Source organism: Lissotriton helveticus, chromosome 6, assembly GCF_964261635.1.
Source record: "Lissotriton helveticus chromosome 6, aLisHel1.1, whole genome shotgun sequence".
Taxonomy (NCBI): Eukaryota; Metazoa; Chordata; class Amphibia; order Caudata; family Salamandridae; genus Lissotriton; species Lissotriton helveticus.
The window spans coordinates 1,914,198,625-1,914,221,345 of NC_136067.1; the positions used below are offsets into that span (position 1 = coordinate 1,914,198,625).

The window sequence follows — 22,721 nt, forward strand, 5'->3', positions numbered from 1 at the left end:
TTGCGTCATGCTGACTGACAAGCATTGTCAGTTCAGAGCCGCCGAGGGAGTTGCAGGCATGGCCGCTTGTGGGTCAATGCCCCAGCACCCTAATGGACGCACCGCCCCTGCCTTAGGCCCCAGGGAGAGAGGTCCCCAGGGTCAAATTTTGAAATGGAAAATTGCCTTTATTCTCGTACCCCCACTTGATCGATCACCTCAAAAGTAGGCAGGAAGGTGTGGAGGTGGACAAGACTTTTTATTAAAATTTTCTTAAGAGTCATCAAACATATCAAACAGCACCAAAGGAATAGGAAAACAAAAAAAGCTATTTCTTAATTTCTTAGATATATATATATATATATATTTATATATATATTTATATATATATATATATATATATATATTTATATATATATATATATATATATATATATATATATTACCTACTGGCGGTCGCCAGTAGGTATATATAGTTAGGATTTTTTTCCTATGGGATTTTTGAAAATTCTATGTCAAATAACTTTGGCGTTTGTGGACGGAATTGGCTAAAATTTTCAGGAAAATGGCACATTTTGTTTCTGAGCAGCCCCTGAAAATTGGGGGGGGGGTTCGTCCAGGGGGGGTCGAGAAAAAAGGGGGGGTCCCAAAACGTGTTTTTAACATTGAGTTTTCCATAGGGCGGTTGGCTTCACTTTTAGCCCGAACGGCTGAATGGATTTGCACGAAACTTGGCAAAATTGTAGGGACTGGTAGCCCGATGTGCCTTTTGTAGGTCTCAATATATGTGCTACAGTGGATTTTGAGAAATTAACGTTTAAAAAAAGATATATATCTGTAACAGCGGACCGGGCAGCGCTCCAGTACGCGTACTTTTCGCGCAACGGAGCTTTGTGAAGCGAAGCTGATTGGTTCTCCTGCGTCTGTAAACATTCCAAACAGTCCGTAGCGGCCGCCATCTTGTCTCTCGGTAGGATCGAGAGACAAGAGGAGGCCAAAGCGAAGGGGCAAATGACCATAAGGGGGCATAGTAGATCCTCGCTGACCCCCTAGGTTTGATGTGGAGGTTTTAAAAGGGCCCCGCGGGGCAAAAAAAAAAAATAATAATAATAATCGAACGGCTGAATGGATTTGCACGAAACTTGGTAAAATATTAGGGACTGGTAGCCCGATGTGCCTTTGCTAGGTCTCAATATATGTGCTCCAGTGGATTTTGAGAAATTAACGTTCAAAAAAAGATATATATCTGTAACAGCGCTCCGCTTCGCGTAACGGAGGTTTGCGAAGCTGATTGGTCATTCTGTCACTGCGCTATAGTTGGGCTACATCTGGCTGATATTTGGGCTACATTTGTTTTTTTTGTCTCTGGCGGCCATCTTTGGGCTACATTGGGCTTCATTGGGCTTCATTGGGCTACATTGGGCTACATTTGGGCTCCAACATATATATAGGCCAATGTAGCCCAATATATATTTTTCAAAGTTAATTTTCGTAAAAACCACTGGAGCATATATCTTGAGACATAGCAAAGGCACATCGGGCTACCAGTCCCTACAATTTTGCCAAGTTTCGTGGAAATCCATTCAGCCGTTCGAGCTAAAAGTGAGTCCAACCGCCCTATGGAAATGAAGGAAATGAATGGGTAATTTGTAATTAGCAAATAGCTCATCGCAAACTAGGAATGGTAAAGAATCGCTATTTATTCCTTAAAGTTCGCTATTTAGGAAATGCAAAAAACTTTGATGATACATATGGAGGTTCATCTCTAACAAGATAAGAAGCATAGGGATAGATTTATGATGACTGGCGCATCACCAGGGATGTGTTAGTCATTCTGTGCCGCTGTTCCGTCACCTATGGTGTGCTGCATTTACAATGCGGCGCATCATGGGGCAAAAACAGCACAGATGCGTGATGTATCTGTGCCGTAAAGGTGGCGCATTGCTGGAGTTGTATCGCAAGTGTGATGAAGCTCCAGCAAGGGTCGGGGGTGCCCCTGTCGCAGGGTTTCTGTTCTCACACAGAACTGTGGACAGAGGATTGGAACCTCGGCGAATTAGGGTGCCCCAAAACTCACCTTAGTAATCAAAAACCCCTTAGCAAGCTAGGTACAGTGTCACATTGGATATAACAAACTCTCAATGTTTAGACAATCCAGAATATGAACTTATAGTACCTCAGGATACGTGGAACTCATGAACAGTCGGTCGTTATATATTTCTTAGAAACCAGAACATGGAGTTAAGAAGAACACATGTGTATTTGAAATGTTTATTTACTAATGCCGTCTTCTCAGGCGTAGTATCTTAGATAATACAAGTACACATATTATCAGTAGCAAAATTACCAGCATAGTTACTAGTACATAAAAAGCGAATGGTGACAGTATGTTAACATGCTGTAAATGAATAAGAGTTAGCAACACTTATAAGCAGCCGCGGGCCGTGGAGGGAGGTACGGTGGGGCAGGGAGGCGGGGAGGGGGAGGGGCAGGGTGGAGAGGGCTCCACCCTGCCCCTCCCCCTCCCCGCCTCCCTGCCCCACCGTAACTCCCTCCACGGCCCGCGGCTGCTTATATCTCACCCTCCCTAATACACATATTATATTATTTGCTAAGAAGGTCTGTTTGTGTTGGTTTAGGGCGTGCCCATACTTTAGTGTCTTAGATTTGAAGGAATCACATCAGCATACACCAGCTCTCTCTTCATGTGAACCGCATCAACTGTTGTGTATGTGTGTTCGGCAAAGCAATATAAAACCCGCCTCATGCCCAGAATTGGCAGAAGCTGCACTTATGTTATGAGTATGAAGTCGTGGAGATCAGACCTCATAACAATTCTGTATCGTGTTGTTCTTGAAACTTCAGCACTCGCTGTACAGATATAGTTTAACAAGCAAAGCAGATAGTAGAGCAATAACATATTATTCTCATGTAAACCACGATGAACTACTAGGTTGAAAGCTAAAGCAACAACTAAGTGTCGTGTGCAGAAGTTGCAAAAAAGGAAAAATGGCGTTTAAACCGGTAATGAGCCCATGCTAACTTAACACGGTGTAAAGATATCCAGGACCTAGATGACACCTCCCCATGATCCGGAAACGAACTGAATAAGATAATAGAAGTGCCATCTCATGAGAGCAGATTGCAACTTTATATGTGGACGGTCCGCAAGGTAAAACATTAAAAACTAGGAAAATTTAATGCTAAAGAAAAATAAAACAGCCAAGTACTTTATCGAGTCTTAAGCCAATAGGCAAGCTAAATAATAAAAACTTGACAAATAAGTCAATGAATTGTCAATGAAATGCTAGTACTCAGCATATGAAACATGAAAAAGGTCTATGACATAACTGTGTATGCAAAATAAGCTGCAACAGCCTCCAATAGGAAGTCACCGTCTTCATCCGAAAAGAGTTCAGCCATCCAATTTAAAAGCGGAAAAGAACATACGTGCTCTCCCAGCACCGGATCCTCTATCACCATCAGAGGACAGCTCGGTGGGTTTTCAAGAAAGCTCTGTTCCAATAAAGACTGTGTTGCCGCCAGTAAATTCCAGGGACCAATTAGTCCATGCATCAATGCCACAGCCATAATCCTTTCGCCAGGACAAACCAACTCGTGAGTAATGATAGGAGTCATCAGCTGATTAAAGTCGACGTCAGGAGAAACCGGTCCGCAGAGACACAAATCAGTGGCCCAATCGAAATCACAGGTCAGGCAGTGAAATACAGGCTGGACACAGGTGAAGTAGGAGAATCGAAAAGATAATCCATATGCCGTGCTTAATATCGCCAACGGCATTGTGCCATAATATTCTAGCATGCGATTGCGGAACAGTGTCAGCAGCTGCAGGGCGGGAGCTTGCACAGGAGGGACATCCATATTTAAAAATGTAAAAAAGCACAAGAGCGTCCGCTGGTAATGCAAGTAAAAATGGGAATCCACGAAGCACATGGAAAAAATAGAATGAAAGAAAGCAGGGATGACTCCAAAGATTTTCTCAAATGAAGTCACGAGACCACTGGTAACAACTTTAAAAAAGTGCGCCAGGGCCTTTGTGGAGGACGCGTTAAAGATAGTCCGAACCATCTTGCTGAAATGGAAAGGCGAATCAGTATTGAAAAGGGTCTGCACCTCTGTACGGGTGTTCGCTATGTGAAGCACGAAAGTTTCACGGGCCGAACTCAAGGCCACCTCTCTCTGAGACAAAAGAGCTCTTATTCTTGCCATGCCGTTGAAATCTGCTCCCAAGGTTGGTATTTGTGGCCAGATTGAAAACTCCCTATGTTCATGTGTGGGAGGAAATAGAACATTTCTGCAGCAAATAACCCGTTCACTTACTGTTACGATAAAAGGAATACTTTTAATTAACCCAGAACAATCTTCATTATTGAGCATCAAATAACTACCATTTTCCAACAACTTGAACGTGGGGATGATAGCAGGAACTGGCGTGCCTTGCAACACGCAAGCCATATTTGGTCGGTGTTTGTTGCATGAACCGTGTAACTGTATGTGCCTACACATTAGTGAATGATCTGGCGTCTCAGTGCATTCCTCTCCATTCAGATAAACTTCTTGATCATCTTTGAAACATCTGTATGTGTATGGACTTAGCTGAACTACACTACCCATGAGCACTTGTAGTTCTGGGCTCTGCGCGCATGACCTAACGCGCAGGCACAGAGTCAATAAGGAAGTGCACGTCGCCCCCCTCGGCACCTCCCCAAACAGCCCGGCCGGCTGTCTGAAGTACCGACGGAGAGGTGAGGCAGCAGGAGGGGCTTTGTTTAACTCCTTGTTAGATCAGCAGCGCGCGATAGATGCCGCTTGCACTAATGGGTGGGAGCGCTCGAAAAATCCAGCGCGTTTCTGTCCAAGTTAGACATGCAGTCAGCTGCCTAACTACTAGTCATTTCTTTTGGCAGTACTGATTTTTGTAAACTATTATTACAGTAAGACGCTTGGTGATGTTCATCCTTTGAACATATTTAACTTAGGTGATCGGCCGAGAGAGACAGCTCTAGAATGCCTTTAGCTCTGTGAATATTTTACCACGACAACAAAAACGCGAGCAATTTGCTTTTTGATAGCACGTTATACACCTTATGGGTTGTGTGCTGAATACATTGAACTATGCCATAATGTGGGCACCATGATAAGATAACTACCCCCCCTTGGGTTGCCTACCGGGCACACTCTAGGTGGTGTTTCTGTAACTGCCTGACACTGTCTTTTAACACTGACCTATGTATATATATTTTTTTTTTTGCACTACAGAGCGGTGCTTCATTTTCCTGAGCTGTTTGCCAGGTGAGGTGAGGCGTTTTCCCTTAAAAATTGAGGTGATGTCACTGACCATGTCATGAATGATGTAATATGTGACATCATCAGCAGTGGATTGCGGGTGCGCGATATATAGTTAGTGCAACTAACTGTATATGGAATTTCAATGGTTTTGTGTGAGTAAAATAAGGTTTTCTAAATGCTAATTCCTAACTATATATGGTCTATAACCTATGTTTTTTTCAGTGAATTTTCAAGGTTTTGTAAATGCTAATTCCTAACTATATATGGTCTATAACCTATGTTTTTTTCAGTGAATATATATATATATATATATATATATATATATATATATATATATAGATATAGATATAGATAGATATATATATATATTCAACAAACCTCCTTGATTTAAGGAAAATGAGTACGCACTCACAAAGTTCTCCGTTTCCCAAAGTTTTATTTGCAGTTCCGTTCAGCAGTTCGGGCTGTAGCTGTGTTTAACGTTTCCTACGGAAAATAACATTGAAAAAACAAGTTTTGGGAACCCCCTTTTTTCGCGGCCCCCACTTGGCGAATCACCACAAAACTTGTAGGATAGGAGCGGGCCACAAGTTTTGAAAATTTCGCGAAGATTCGTCAACCGGCGTCAAAGTTATTGGGAAAACAAAAAACGCTTTTCCAATGGAAACTAGGTCCTAACTATAATTATCTACTGGCGACTGCCAGTGGATTTTATATATATATATATATATATATATATATATATATATATATATATATATATATATATATATATATATATATATATATATATATATAATTAAATCCAATGACATCCTCAACCTCCTTTCGGCGATGAAGAGACACACGAACACCACTTCCTGTGATTCCAGGTTACTTTTTATTTTTCATTTTTGTATGCAGTGCTCCCGCAACCTATGTATATATAAAGTTGTTGCAGTTATGTTGATGATAATTGATGATCCCCAGATAAATAATATCAGTTCATAAGTCATCGAATTACACCATAGCCATGCATAATTCAATTCATTTTTCTGCTCTGAACCATTTAGACTATACAAGAGAATCCAAACAAATTGTGGGCATCTTAAGAATAAATTGGAAACTGCTTCAATTGGATCAAACAACAAGTAAAATAATGGGTAATCACCCACAAGTAACCTTTAGGCGGGCTAAAAACCTGAAAGACAGATTGGTTCATAGTCATCATCAGGATCATACTAAGAAAAAGAAAGGAATACAATGGATGAAAACAAAAGGATTTATCAAATGCCAACACTGTAAGGTGTGCCAGATAGCAGTAAACAAAAAAGAAATACTGATGCCAAATAAAATGTGGAAAATCAAGGAATTGATCACATGTCTAAGCACGCATGTTGTATATGTGATAGAATGTCCGTACCTTCTCAAATACATCGGAAGCACTAAGAATGACTTAAAAAAGAGAATTCTGGAGCACGTAAGAGCGACAGAAAATAAGGACAGAAGCAATGCTGTCGCAAAACATATGGAGACTACTCATAATGGGGATTGGACCTTGTTGAAATTTTATGCATTAGAAACAATTGTCCCACATGAAAGAGGTGGGGATAGAGAAAAAACTTTAAGATGCAGAGAATCACGACAAATCCTCAATTTCAGGACAATGACCCCGATGAGTATGACTCAGAGTGAGGAACTGTATGTGCATTTGTGAATATGATGTAATTTTGCGTGGTGATTTGAGTAATTTGGAAAAAGATAGAGGGATAAGAGTAATAATGAAGAAATTGCAAAACACAAAAAAATGGAAATGAATATACATATTATACGATTTATATAAAAAAAAGAGGAAGTAACTGGCATGATGAGAATAAAGTTTCTCTCTTTAGTATATAGATTATTTGGGACAGTTATAAAATAAACATTTATATATACATTATAGAATAAATCAAAGAATATGAATTTTTACAATTTTTGATAGAGTCCGCAATAACTTTATTCAATCCCCACACAATTAGCCCACTAGAGGGCATTAAATAGTAGCGAGTAAAATGAATTAGTTGCCGCACACAATAGTAAAAATTTATAAGATAATATAATTAGTATTTTTTTTAAAAATTGTGAGGTTTGAAGTAAACATTCAAATAAAATGCTAAGGCCCACTGGAGGGCAAAAAAGGGTTATAATTACAATAATCAAAAATGCCAAAAAAGGACTTTTTCTATCAGACTTTAGTAAATACGGTTGGTAATACGTCATGGAAAGTAAATAGACGTCCCTGGTACCCTTCAAGATAGATCATATGATGGAGTACATACAATATACACAAATAAACATTGATTAAACAATGCCAGTTTCTTCAAGAGATAGTGAAATGTAAGATAATGTGTTAAAAACTACATTTCCCAAGTTACTTCCGGTATCAGTCACAGGAAGTGATGCAATCATAATAGAATGTTTGGCGGGACCTCCGTAGAAATAGGAGGGGCTCAAAAACGTTCATAGTATTAACCGTGAGCAAGCTACACGTTTGTAGCGAAACGCGTCGGTTTGGATTTATTTGCTTGGTTGCTGGAAATTTACTGCGAATAAAACTTTGGGAAACGGAGAACTTTGTGAGTGCGTACTCATTTTCCTTAAATCAAGGAGGTTTGTTGAATACATGAAAGCGTGGCTCTGCTGAGGAGTACGGCACCGGAGACGGGAGCGCCAGGGGTCTGCATTTGAGAGCCTAATCGGTGGATATATATATATATATATATATATATATATATATATATATATATATATATATATATATATATATATATATATATATATATATATATATATATATATATATATATATATAATTATATCTATATATATATATATATCAATCCAAGAAGAAAGCCCAATGTGGAGACGCCACTAAACTGAAGGTTAAAAAGCCTTTAATGCGAGGAGTTTCAGGTAGGTAACAGCAGCAGCAACTGAACCAATGCGTGTCCATATAAATATATACATATATATATATACATACATACATATATATATATATATTTACTCCCAAAGGGTTCCTTTGTCAGCCATCTAGCGCTCCACAGCGGGTGCTCTGCGTTTGTGGCTGAATCCTGACCACCAATTCCAATTATTCCACAAATGACACGGCACTCCAGATCTGGTTGCTTATGGTATTATTAATTCATACCAAACCAAACACCAACTCAACCAACGCGTTTCAGCCTCACAGGCTTTTTTCACGGTTAGTGAGTCCCTTTTTGCTTTCACTATTTGTACCCATGTCTGCCACAATGAGGCCTTATGGGACTTGTAGTGATTTTAGTGAATTTAAAACCAAAACTTTATACAATTTGAACAATTCAAACATTTTCTAAATAATAATATCAAAAGGACTATGTGTGAGCAGTTTCATTTTGGTCATTACATTGTATAATTTTTACTATTGGTCTACATTATTTTGTAGTTTGTTCATTTATGGATTTATAGCGCTGTAGTTAAATGGTTTAGTACACTATTTATGTCACTAGCACAGTCTTGTTTCTAGACAATTCCAGTCATTCACTGTTATGGGTATAGTACCCTATCGGCTATGTTGAAGTCTGTTTGGCTCCTTTATTTAATCATATTTTGCTGATTATTCCAGGTGAACATAAAGTTCCTCATCAAAATTGATCCCACGGGGATTTTTCGTTCTGAGTCTTATGATGTATTTGGACTCAATTTGACGCAATTTCTTAGTTCTGTTGCCCCCTTGTTCTCCCGGGGGATCATGTGGATTGCATAGTATTGCATTGCTTTCCAGTTCCCTTTCTGGCATGTTGCAAGATGTTTTGCAGTTGCATACGCAAAATTCCCATTCTTGACAGCTCGGATATGTTCCAGTATGCTCTTCTTTACCATACATGTGGTGCTGCCAATATATTTCATCCCACAATTACACTCTATCACATACACGACAAATTGTGACGTGCAGGTGATGTCTCGTTCAATGTTTATGGTGTTACCATTTGAATCTTGGATGCTTTTGATATTCTTTCCAATTTTGCACGCCTTGCACGTATTACACTTTCTGAAGCCCTTCCGTTGTTCCAATAGCCAGTTTGATGTTTTATTCTCTTGAAAATGGCTATGTACAAGTACGTCTTTCAATGATCTCGCTTTCCTGTATGTCACATTTGGATAGGAGCCCAAAGTTTTGCCAATGTCCGGGTCTCCTGAGATTAAGTGCCAGTATTTCTTAATCTTTTTGGTTATCATTGTGCTCTCCTTACTGTAAGTGGTTATAAATCTAGGTGCTTGTTGCTCCTCTTGTTTATTTTCCTTTTTCTTTGGTATAGTTTCATCTCTTGTTTTTCTGGCTGCTCTTTTCTTACATTTTTTTAATGTCGATTCATGGTATCCTCTAGCTTTCAGTCTTTTGGTGGTTTCTTCAATTTGGTCAGTGGCATCAGTGGCTTTTGAGCAATTTCGCTTCATTCTTATCATCTCCCCATATGGAATACTTTCCAGGAGTGATTTGGGGTGGAAACTGGTCCCATGCAATATGCTATTTGTAGCAGTTTCTTTTCGAAATAGTGTTGAATGGATTTCATTGTTGTCTATATAGATCCTTATGTCCAAGAACTCAATATCTGTTTTGCTCCTGGTGCTGGTAAATGAGAGACCTATTCTATTTGCATTCAATTTTGTAAAATATTCATCGAATTGTTCTTCTGTGCCTCTCCATATTAAAAAGAGATTATCGATGAATCTCACCCAAAGTACTATTCGATCTAAATCCTCTTGATTGTCAATGCTCCAGGCCCATTCTTTTTCCCACCAACCCATGGTGATGCTTGCAAAATTTGGGGAGAATGAAATGCCCATTGCCGTTCCACAACATTGTTTAAACAATTCTTTGTTGAATGTAAACACATTATTTGCTAGACAGATCTCAATCATTTTTATCAACATCTCAGAATGTTTTCTTTCTCCAATACTTCTTTGTTTTAGAAAAAAGTTGCATGCCTCCAGGCCTACTTCGTGCCTTATTGACGTGTACAGGGACACTGCGTCTATTGTCACAAGTAGCAGGTCTTCCTCCCATGTAATGCCAGAAAGGATTCTAAGAAAGTCCCCAGTGTCTTTTATATAGGAACTCATGCTCTGGGCTATTGGAGATAAAAATTGATCAATGTAAATCGAGCGATTCTCATATATGGAATTACATGAAGAGACAATTGGTCTCCGCGGCGGATTGTCCAGTGTATTGTGTATCTTGGGTAAGAAATATATGGTCGGAGTGGTTTGAAATTCCTTCGTTAGAAATTTGACCTCTTCATCACTTAGTAGTCCTTGCTGCTGCCATGTTCTTAAGTTTTCAGTCAATTCCAACACCATTTTGTTAATTGGATTATGTTTCAACCTCTGATAGTTCTTCGTATCATTCAGTTGTCTCATTGCTTCATTTTTGTAGTCAACTGTGTCCATTAGAACTATATTTCCCCCCTTGTCCGCTGGTTTTATTGTCACTTTGTCATTTTCCATTAGTTTTACCATAGCTTTTCTCTCGTTTTTAGTTAGATTTTATCTTCCAGATAGATCACGTTTTTTTGGCATTTTCTCCAATTCTTCAATCACTGCGTCTGAAAAAAGATCAAATCTGTTTCCAGGAGATTGGGCAGTTGGGCAGAATTTGGATTTGCGTTTCAACCCACTCTCAACTCTGTTATCCGATTGGATTTCCATTGTGCGTTGATTGGGCGTTGGGCAGAATTTGGATTTGCGTTTCAACCCACTCTCAACTCTGTTATCCGATTGGATTTCCATTGTGTCCAGCATTTGAGTGTCTGTGAAATTCTCATCTTCCAAATTGTACATTAGTTCAAATGTATTCCTGAGATCTGGGACCAGATCGATGGTGATCGCTGGCACATTAGTTATTTCTTGTGTAGCTGCTTCTAGATTTTTTTGTTTTTTGTTTGCATGTATTTTAGCCAGTTTTAGTTTCCGAATATATTTAAAGAAATCAGTTCTCACCTCCGTGTGATTGTAGTGACTCTCCGGGCAAAAGGATAGTCCTTTATTTAGTAGTGAGGTTTCTTCTGTTGATAAAACATATTTGGTGAGGTTCACGATTAAATTTGTATTTACTTCTTCCAGCTGCGCAGTGCATATTGCTTTCTTACGTTTTGCTCTTCTGGTCTTTCTGGTGCTTGTAAGTTGGTTGCCGTTCCTCTTCCTCTTCCTCGGTCTCTGTTCGTGCCCCTTCCTCGGCCACTTCCCCTTGATAACGTTTTGTCCAGATTCATCAACTGGACTTCCTCTAAAAAAGACATCTGTTTTACTCCAGCGCTATAAATCCATAAATGAACAAACTACAAAATAATGTAGACCAATAGTAAAAATTATACAATGTAATGACCAAAATGAAACTGCTCACACATAGTCCTTTTGATATTATTAATTGGAAAATGTTTGAATTGTTCAAATTGTATAAAGTTTTGGTTGTCCTTGGGGGCCAACTACCCCTCTTGTTACCTCCGGTAAGTCCCACACAGTGGGATTGCCAAGACGTCTTCGGAGGCTATGGCCCCCTTTCTCTACCACTCTGCAAACGTGCTTCGTGGCAGACTATGGGATGGGGGATGAAGTCCAATTTAGTCCTGAGCGAGTTTGGAGGCCAAGAATTCCTGCTGGTACCTCCCGTAAGTCCGACGCAGCGGAATTCTTGAGCGTTGGTTGGACGCCCAGCACCCTTTCTCTACCACTCTGCAAACGCAACTACTAGTTAAAGTAGCATATTTCTGCACCTCTGACTTAGAGGTAGTTTTAACCACCCTGCCCTATTATGTACTAGGGCCTTACAGAGGAGGTCATGCTAATCACAGGGGTGCCCCAATGCATAGTGCTCCCTAGTGTGTGTAGGTGTTTGCACTGTATTCTATCTGTCTTTTAGCATTGCATTGGCTCTAGGCCTGGTTAGTCAGAGTCATTTACCACCAGTACCCATCTGAGAAAGTTGTGGGCACAGGATGATTTTGCAACAAGGCCTCTTTCTGCTCCTCTGTTGCTTCTTTCTGCACATCTCTTTTTCTTCCTGCACTTTTCTTCGTCTTTCTGGACTACTGTTGCCTCTTTCTGCATTTCTTTTGGTTCTTTCTACACGTTTTTTCTTCTTTCTTCACATGTCCTACCTCTGTAGGCATAGTTAGAAATTAGCATTTAAAAACAAATTCACTGAAGAAACCATAGGTTTCAGGCACGTTATAGTTAGGAATTAGCATTTAAAAACCTTAGAAATTCACTGAAAAAACCATAGGCTTCAGGGGTGTTATTTTTAGCTGGACATTTCACTCATACAAAACCATTGAAATTCCCCCGTTTTAGTTAGCTCAGTTAACTATAACTCGCGCGCCCGCAATGCACTGCTGCTGATGTCACATATTACATCACTCATGACATGGTCAGTGACATCACTCATGACATCACTGATGACATCTCAAATGACATCACTGATGACATCATCCTTGTGATAGAGTGGCAGACCTCCTCTCACCCTAATATAACCTTTGATATACACACATACAAAAATATAAACTAACATTTTCAAAACAATGGACATACCAATACCAGTTACAGCAACCTATTCAGTAATTCTAAAATCTACATACACATCCACTCATTCACCAACAGTCCTATATAGTCACTCATACATGTACTCAGTCATCATATGTACTCATACACCTATACATCCTCTTACACACTGCCACTTATCCATAGAGTTACTCTCACACATAGTCACTCATGCTAATAAAGAATCAAATATCCATTTACTTGCATATACAGTCATATACACACTACCACACTTACCTCTACAAAAACTTACACATACTTATTCTTTTGAACAATCACTTATAGAAACACACACTTATTCATACAGGAACTATTCCAATCTCTCACTCTCACATATACTCACTTATATACACCAATACTCACATATACTAGTTTAAAATATATGTAGTTACTTATAAACACACTATTGAGACAGTCATTCACTCACTAACACACCCACACACACACTAATCGACCCATACAGTCCTGCACACATACTGTCTTTAAAACATACAAATAGTGACTCACTCATTCATGCATGTGTGCACTAAGTAATAATCCCCACTGAACCATACAGACACTCATACTGATACTCGAAAAACCAAGTAATAACCCACATAGACACTCATGTAGCTACTCACCAACCCATGCAGCCACTTATACACAAAGTGAGAGACTGATACAGATATTTATATATTTAAAGATTACTCACTAACCCATGTATTCACTAAGATACACTTAATCAGTCAGTTATGTAATCAATTTTTCATTAAAAAATCATCTATTTAGACACTTATATACCCATTTCTTCTTCCATCGACCTTGAGGTGTACATATATAAAACATTTAATTTTCATAAAAACACACTTTCATTGGATGATGTCATCAGTGATGTCATTTGAGATGTCATGAGTGATGTCATGAGTGATGTCACTGACCATTTCATGAGTGATGTAATATGTGACATCATCAGCAGTGCATTGCGGGCGCAGAAGTTATAGTTAGCTGAACTAACTATAACAGGGAATTTCAATGGCTTCGTACGAGTGAAATGTCCAGCTAACTATAACGGCCCTGAAACCTAAGGTTTTTCAGTGAATATATATATAATATATAATATATATATATATATATATATATATATATATATATATATATATATATATATATATATATATACACATACACACACACACACACACACATATATATATATGTCAATTCCAGTCTTTATTGACAAACCGTACACCAACACGGCAAGGTATATCCAAAGCACGTTTATTCTTGGCTGTTACACGTTTTGGCAATTACTACTGCCTTGATCACACACTAGACGCCATTTTATCCATGGGATAAATAGTGGGTCACATGGTTCCAAATTCAATAGACATAGTAAACATACCATATGGCAATGCAAATGTTAAGACACATATGTTACTTGCAATTTTTCTTCTTTACTTTTGTCTACATATATTCTCTTTCTTTGTTTTATCTTTTTTAGTTTTTTTAATTATTATTTCTGCTTATCTATCGGTGTCAAATTAATTTCACCATTTGGCTCAGGTTTCTTTAAAATGCTTGTGCTCTACCGCATCTCAGATACTTGCACAGGTATATTACACAAGTTGGTTAAAACATCAATGTAAAGTGCTCGTGCATGAATCATGTGCCTACATAAATAATCCTGTGTACCTGGCTCTTTCACTCTCAATTCATATAAAAGTGCTGTTGCCAAATTTTCATAAAGGCCTAGTGCTCTACTTAATACAGTTGCCAAACGTTTCTAAAGTGCAAGTGCAATAATCACATGTTAAAACCTCCTCCAGGGTCGTGATCATTGTTCGCAAAATGTTGCAGACATTTTATACAATTAGAAAATATATATTTGAATAAATTATCTAAATCACATATATACAATTTACCATCTTCCTATAAAATGAAAGAGTAATCACAGGGATAATCTTTTTTTATATTATCATGGGCTGGTGACAAACGAATGACTGGGGATTTTTGGCTAATGTCCTGGAATTGAACTGCATCTCATCTAATTTGCAATCTGTACCCCATTTCAACAATCAAACTTTAGAGGATTTCTACCCCTTGCTTTTCTTATACTTGGACTCCTTAATAATGGTTTTCGGATTTCTTTCTTATTGAGACCATGTTTACATGCTTTGCATTTATAGCATCTGACAAAGCCTGGGCTAGCCCTCAACCATCCTTCCATATCTGCCACCTCTGGGCTGCTCACCACTAGATCTTGACGCATAGATTTTGCTTGTTTAAATGTTAATAGAGGTTTGTGGGATATAACACTACTTAATATAGGGTCACTCTTTACTTGATACCAGGGCCTGTTCATTACTTCTCTCACCTTAGCTTGATAAGCATTGTACCCAGTGATCATTCGTAGTTTATCCTTGCCTTTTCTATTTGTAGTTCCTCCTGTCTTGCTCGAAAATAATAATGAATCTCTAGTGATTCTCTCCACCTTGAATTGGGCTTGATCTAAAACCTGGGTACTGTAATCTCTCTCAATAAATCTTTCTGTTAATTGCCTCTGTGCTTCCTTCAAAGAGGTTGAGTCATACAATTTCTTTTCATCCAAAAATGTTTTGCGTATGGAATACCCTGCTTTAGTTTTGTGGATGGAAGCTATGTGAATGCAAGATAGAATTTCCTGCTGTGGGGTTTCTGTGTGTTTTTGTGTGTAGTCTGTTATTTTTCACAAACACCTCAAGATCCAAAAAGCAAACTTCTGAAACACTGATGGTGGAAGTGAACTGTAAATTCAGAAAGTTGGTATTTAATTCTGACACAAACAACCTCGCTGATTTTTGGGTACCTTTCCACAGGATAAACAAGTCATCAATCAATCTTATCCAAAGAATGACACTCTCAGACCACTCCTTGGCGTATATATATTTTGGATATATTGGTTTCGGTCCTTATGGGCAGTTTCCTTGGGGTAGGGACAGACGTCTGATCCAAGGGGTTGAGTGGGCCACATCACCTTGTTGGCCATGGTGGTACTGTCTGCCTACACATCTGTGAGCAAATTATGGTTAGGTGCTGTACAGATGAGAAGAGGGGTTGCCCATAAGTCAGGTCAGTGATTTGGGAGTATGTAGACAGAGTGATGTATGTATGTATGTTTGTAAAACTTATAGAGCGCACCTTATCAATAATGGTATCCTGTGGCTAGCTAGACCACTAGGTAGAGAAGGCACTGATGAAAAACCAAAGCTAAAATTGGTTATTAATTTGGAAAGAGCCAAGTTTTTAAAGCTTTACTGAATTTTAACCGTTCAGAAACAAATCTTATTGAAGCTGGTAGTTTATTCAAAATCCGAGCTGCTTTCGAGGTGAAAGCACATCCTCCTTGTAGGTTTTTTTAAAATCTAAGTTCTTGTACATAGTTGCATGTGGCCGATCTGAGGTGTCTGCCAGGAGTATATTTGTTGTGTAGTGCCTTATGTACAATACAATACAGAGTGATTTAAATATAATCCTCTGTTTGATTGGCAGCCAGTGAAGATCTTTCAGAGCATTTGTGGCAGAAGAATGTCGAGGTCTGTTTAGTGTTAGCTTTGCTGTAATTATCTGGATGCTTTCCTGCTTCTTTAATAGATAGCTGGGAACTCCTAATAAAAGGGCACTGCACTGGTCCAGCCTGCTTAATATTATACCTCTAGAGATCAATGATTTGGCTGGGAGGTTGAGCAATGGGTATAGCTTCCTGAGGGCCCGGATCAGTGCGAAACAAGTCCCAGTGAGTCTGTTCACTTGCTTTTCCATAGAAAGACCTTTATCTATAACAACCCCTAAGTTTGTACTGCAGTTGAGGTGCCCAGCGGTGTCTCCGTAGGCAGTGGCCAGAAGTTAGAGGATAACAATATCGTAATTTTATGGGCCAGGCAACAAAGGAGATCCATTTTGCTCCCGTTCCTCTTAAGAGAATTTTCATTCATCCAGTTAGAGATGTCCAGGATACATGCCTGAAAGTTGCAATGAATGTCCTCCTAATCTTTGTTTAATGACAAAATCAGCTGGGTATCGTCCACATAATTAATCAAATTCATCTTATGAGACTTAATAATAAAGCTGAGGGGTTTAAAACAAATATTGAATAAAATAGGGCTGAGGGAGGAGCCCTGCAGGACGCCATTTGAGGTCATTCTAAATTTAGATCGAAATGGGGAAAAGATACTGCCTGACAGCGACCAAACAGATAGGATTTTAGCCAGTTTAACATCGGATCACCAACACCCACTGAGATTAGTCTGAATAGAAGAGTGTGGTGGTTCACCGTGTCAAACGTGGCTGACAAATCTAGGAGGACCAGTACCATAGGTTGTCCGTTGTCTGTTATCCTTCTTATTTCAACAGTAGCGCAAATCAGAGCAGACTCGGTTCCATGACCAGGACGAAAACCAAATTGTTATTCCTCTAGCCATGCAAAATCCTCTTAAGTATTGTGGCACTATTGTACTTACATAAAGCTATAAACATTTTATTGGAAAGGGAAGAAGAGAGATAGGTCTAAAATTAGCCATTTCTGATGGGTCAGACAGAGCTTTTTTTAGCAATGGCTTCACTAGAGCTCTTTTGCAACAGTCAGTGAGAGTAAGGGAATGGTTACAAAGTTGTAGGAGAGGGCCTGCCTATTTATCTTCCCATTTTAATCATTGCTTTGACTGGGAGAGGTCCAGGGGAGACCCTGATTTCATGGATCAATACAACATTTTAAAAGCCTCAGCAGAAATAGGGTCCAATCTGGTTAATGCTACTGATGTGAGATGTGGCAAGCCAAGTTGAGAGGAACAATTAAAGTTTGGAGTAAAGTTATTTAGTGCAGTAGGTTTATCAATTCCATCTAAAATTGTTTTGATCTTGCTATCAAAGTGATCCAAATTCAAAGGGGCCTAGAGCTTTCAAGGGCCTCTGCAGTACAATGCCTTGTCCATGTTCTATCGCCTAAGCAGAGAAGTCGGTCAAAATATTGATTAATCTCCCCTGACTTTTGACTGGAGGGGGGTCGTGTTGAACTTGCCCCTCTCTGCAGAGTCATCCTCAAACATTTTTCCTTCACCCCTTCTATTTTTGCTGATTTCAATGTTCTTGTCCTTAGGACTCTGTGCACTTTACCACTACTAACCATTGTTAAAGTGCTTGTGCCCTCTACTGTAAATATGATAATATTGGCTTACACCTGATTGGCATATTTATTTTACTTATAATTCCATTGTACTGTGGTATGCTATATACAGAGGGCCTGTAAATAAATGCTACTAGTGAGCCTGTAGCACTTATTGTGCCACCCACTTAAATAGCCCCTTAAAACATGTCCCTGACCTGCTGCTGCAGCCTGGATGTAGTTCTAAACTGCCACTTCAACCTGGCGATATAAGCCCCTTGCCAAACCTTCAACTCCCCTTTTATTGCATATAGGTAACCCCTAAGGTAGGCCCTAAGTAGCCCATAGGGCAGGGTGCTTTATAATTGAAACATTGGACAGGTATTCTTAAGTTTTACATATCCTGGTATTGAAAGACACTTACATTTGTTTTTTTCACTAGTGTGAGGCCTACTTCTTTCAAAGGATAACATTGGGTTGCCTTGTTACATTTAATAACGGCTTTTGAATTTGGGAACAGGTAGGCATTTCATATTGGGTGTCTGGGAAATTTTTATTAAACATCTTCTTTAATGGTAAAGTTGGAATTTAAGTTGCAACTTTGAAAATTACACTTTTAGAAAGTTGGCATTTTCCTGTCCTAAATTATTTGATGCCTGCAGCCTATCCTGGGTCACATGACTGGGTGTACTTGGCAGTTGGACTTTGTTTATTCCCATTCCAGACACTTAAAAGGGAATTCTCTAGAAACCTCTCCTATTTCAAAGATGGCAACACTTATAAAAGGTAAACCCCCAGATCCATTCTTCAGTACACCTCAGTACCTGTGGAAGACTCAGAAAGACTGCTTTGCTGCTCTGCAAGAAAGACTTCTACTCTGTTGCCCTACAATCCTGCTGCCTGACTGAAGGACTGGGCCGCCATCTTGAACCTAGCACCACCAGAGTGACTCCAAGGGCCTCTTATTCAGAGTCTCGGAGACAGACAGGCTCCAAAAACCTTGTATTTGGCACCTGGACCCTGCCAGCTATGAATCCTGTCCCTCCAAGTGGTGTCTCCCCAGTCCTAAACCCTTGGAAATGAGCCTGAAGGTGCTCGGTGCTCGGCCAGCCCATCTCTGGTCCCAGCAGAACCAATACATCTCTGCATCACCCTGCAAGGCTCTGCATCAGAACTGCTGCACAACGCATCCCTGACACAGGGCTTTGCATCAATGACAGCCCGCAGCTCCTTGTTACCGTTGCGGTGCTAAGCATCTCCATGCACGGACCTTCCATTGGGACTGCAGTTCCCTCAGAACCACTGCCGACGCAACACATCTCCATGCAAGGACCTCGCATCGCCTCCGCTGCATGATGCATTCTTAGGCATTTCGCATTACTCTGCAACCAGGATTTATTCAGCAGGCCTAACTTGGCCCCTGCATCTGGCCTGTGAACGCCGGGATTGGCCCAAACTTGTGACTTTGTCCTCTTATGGCAAGACCAGAAAACCACAATTGGTGCTTTGAGCCTGTAGGTACTGTTTTTCTGTACAACTTTGAAACTGCATATCTCCGGTTCTAATTATCAGATTATTGTGGTTTTGGTGTCAAATAATTTCTTAAAATTTGACTCTACTTTTCTGAAGTGGTCTTGGAATTTTAGAGAAATTAGACATTCTCGCCAGGAATGCGCATGTGCAGGCTCCCGCGCATGCACAGTTCCAAGAAGACGGCTAGCTGGACAAGGAAGATCACCCCGCGATAAGGTAAGTTCTTTTTAAGTCTTATTTTATGCTTAAAGTAATTTAATATTGCGGGCGGGAGGCGGGCGGCCAACTTCCGTTCCGCCCCCGAGTGTGCGGAGATTTGCCCCGTTTCTCCGCCTTCATTGTGAAAGGCGGAAGGGGCAAATCTCCGCACATTCCGTGGGCGGAACGGAGATGTCGGCCCACCCCTACTCCTGCTCTGAAGATTCAGGGACATACAGGCTTCCAACAACCTTGCACCTGCACTTTGCCATGTGTGAGTGTATGCTTCCAAGTGGTGCCATTCCAGTCCTGGACCTTTGGGAGTGGACTCAAGGTGTTTTCCAGCAGAACCAATGCATCTTCTCTGCTGTGCAGATCATTCCTGTGGAGAACCAATGCATCTTCTTGGCTTAAAGGGGTGTCCCCAGGCAGAAATCACCTTGGCTGCGTGGATTGGGACAACCACAATAACTTGCATTGCTTCCGCAGTCCACATCATCTTCGGAACCGGCACTGCACACTGGATTCTCGGCGCTGGCCTCCGCATCTCTCATAGACGGCAGCCTCGATGATGATGACGAACTCCACATAGCAGCCTAACAGCCCTTTGGAACCGATGCATCAACAGCTGCATGCCGCATTCCTAATGACGGACTTCGTACCGCAAGCCTATTCGACGGGACCCTCGACATCGAAGCAACAGGACTGCGCACTGCAGCATCCCGGAATCTTGGAACCAACGCAAGCTTCAACTGTGCAACGCATCTTCTATTGGAATCCACACAACGCCCTGCAACCTATGATTGAAGGTATTTTGTTCAGTGGGTCTGACTGAGTACCTGTACCCAGCCCAAGCTACATCGTGGTCGGCCTAATACTTGTGACTTTGTTCCAGTCTGAAATCCACGGGTTGGCATTTTGTGTGTTTTAGGGCTATTTGCACTAAAATATTTCAAATTGAATATCTTTTGTTCTACTAATCAGATTATAGGCTTTTTTGTGGTTTTTATATGAAATTCGTCTATTGTTATAAATCTGTTTTGGGTGCTCCTTTTGTGGTGTGTATTCATTGTTTCACTGTTTGTGTTGCACATTACCTCTATGTTAAACGATTGCTCTGTGCCAAGCTACCAAGGGGGTGAGCAAAAGTTAATTTGAGGTTGCTTGTGCTTTTCCCTGACAAGGATTTTGGTTGCTACTTGACTAGGGCTTACACCCCAGTCAACCAGCAACCCATTTTGTTATCATTATAAAGTTACCTTTCTTATTACATAAGCAGCAAAACAAGTGCAACATCATCTTTAGCCGTATTGCAGTAGGGTTAAAAACATATTAACATGAATGTTTGTAAAGGGATAGACTATCAGTTCCTTTCATATTTGGCATGATGAAAGGCACTTTCATAATATTGTCTGGTTCAAAATCTGTTACCTCCATTGCCCAGTAGCTACAATGTTGCAACATAGATTTTAATGTTTTTCGCAATGGTGCAAAGTTTGCTCTACACACCTTTGGTTGACTGGCAGCGAGATCCATCATCTCATTATCAACTGCTATAGAGTTAAGACATAATTCAAAATGATGCCAAAATTAAGTGCAGTTGAGCCTAAATAATCTATAGTCTAATCTAATAAAATCAAAACGTGTTAGGTAGATGGATGACATGGTAATTGCAGAATGATGTAGTATGTGAATCATATTGAAAATGGTCTCTTTCACAGCTGGTTAATTCAAACACCACCAATGGTTTGAATTCAATGGCAACGAGTCCATTCTCACACAGACTCTGCTCAATTAAGAATTGTTTTTGGATCACATTCAAGCAGTACACTCTCCTATTTTGAACCTTAAAGCTTTGCAACAGGAAGTTGTAACCATCACATCATCTTTTGCTTTATCACTCTAAGGGAAGAGAAACTACTCCTGACATTAGTGCTGCCTCTGGAATGCCTTTCTCATTTGACTCTTTGGCCAGCATGCAGCTATAGTTCAGCAGTAAGATCATGATCACCCTGAGAATATATATGCAGGAAGACATTAAGAATTTGTTGGTGGCCCACCCAGTCACTGTTCTGATGGAATTCCAAGCAAGCGACTGATCACATTTGTTCTCTTTGCCTTCCTAGGGGAGATACATATTGGAGGGCAGGAGCATTTCTACATGGAAACCCAGTGTGCCATCGCAGTACCCAAAGGTGAAGATGGGGAGATGGAGATGTATGTTTCCACCCAGGATCCAAAGCTTGTGCAGGTAAAGTGTGGCCTAAAACCACAAAACTCTGACTCACATCTAACACAGATGTTACGGAGTCACTGGCATTTCTTGGTGATCTTTTGAATAAGATGGCCAGAAAGGAGTTAGAAACCATGTGCTGTGCATGTTAAAATAAATTCATCTTCATGATGGGGAAGCCGATCTTAAGAAATTCCCCACTGTTAGACCTGGCTTTTTCAGCTTTTTATCCCTAGACTTTTTGCTTTTTTGGCCTCCTGTTTCTGACGTGTTTTTGTTGGTTTTATGACTCTGGGCACTTTACCACTGCTGATCAGTGCTAAAGTGCATATGCTCTCTTTGTAATTTGTTGTTATGGGTTGGTGTTTCCATGATTTGCTATTTGATTTACTAGTCAGTCCCTAGTACAGTGCATCATGTGTGCCTGGGGCCTGTAAACCAAATGCTGCTAGTGGGCTTACAGCACTGATTGTGCCACCCACAGAAGCAGCTTGTAACTGTAAGTCTGGCCTGCCATTGAAGAGCCTGTGTGCAGTCTGGTACTGCAATGTTGACTTGGCAAGTGCACACACTTGCCAGTCCCTAACCTTCCCTTTTCTTACATATCACTCATCCCTAAGGTAAGCCCAAGGTACCCCCGTGGGCAGGGTGCAGTGTATGTGAAAGGTAGGACATGCCCTGGTGTGTGTGGCATGTCCTAATAGTGAATTACTCCCAATTTCGTTTTTCACTATTGCAAGGCTAACTGTTTCC

General features: G+C 40.2%; 1 protein-coding gene across 1 annotated transcript in view; it reads left to right on the forward strand.

Annotated features, from left to right (window-relative positions):
- The window catches only part of LOC144762933 (xanthine dehydrogenase/oxidase-like), a 1,098,251-nt gene that overhangs the window by 427,914 nt on the left and 647,616 nt on the right, over nt 1-22,721 (forward strand). The window contains exon 20 of the mRNA XM_078648234.1: nt 21,862-21,986. Coding sequence (XP_078504360.1) covers nt 21,862-21,986 — 125 coding nt within the window. The remainder of the gene's footprint in view (nt 1-21,861; nt 21,987-22,721) is intronic.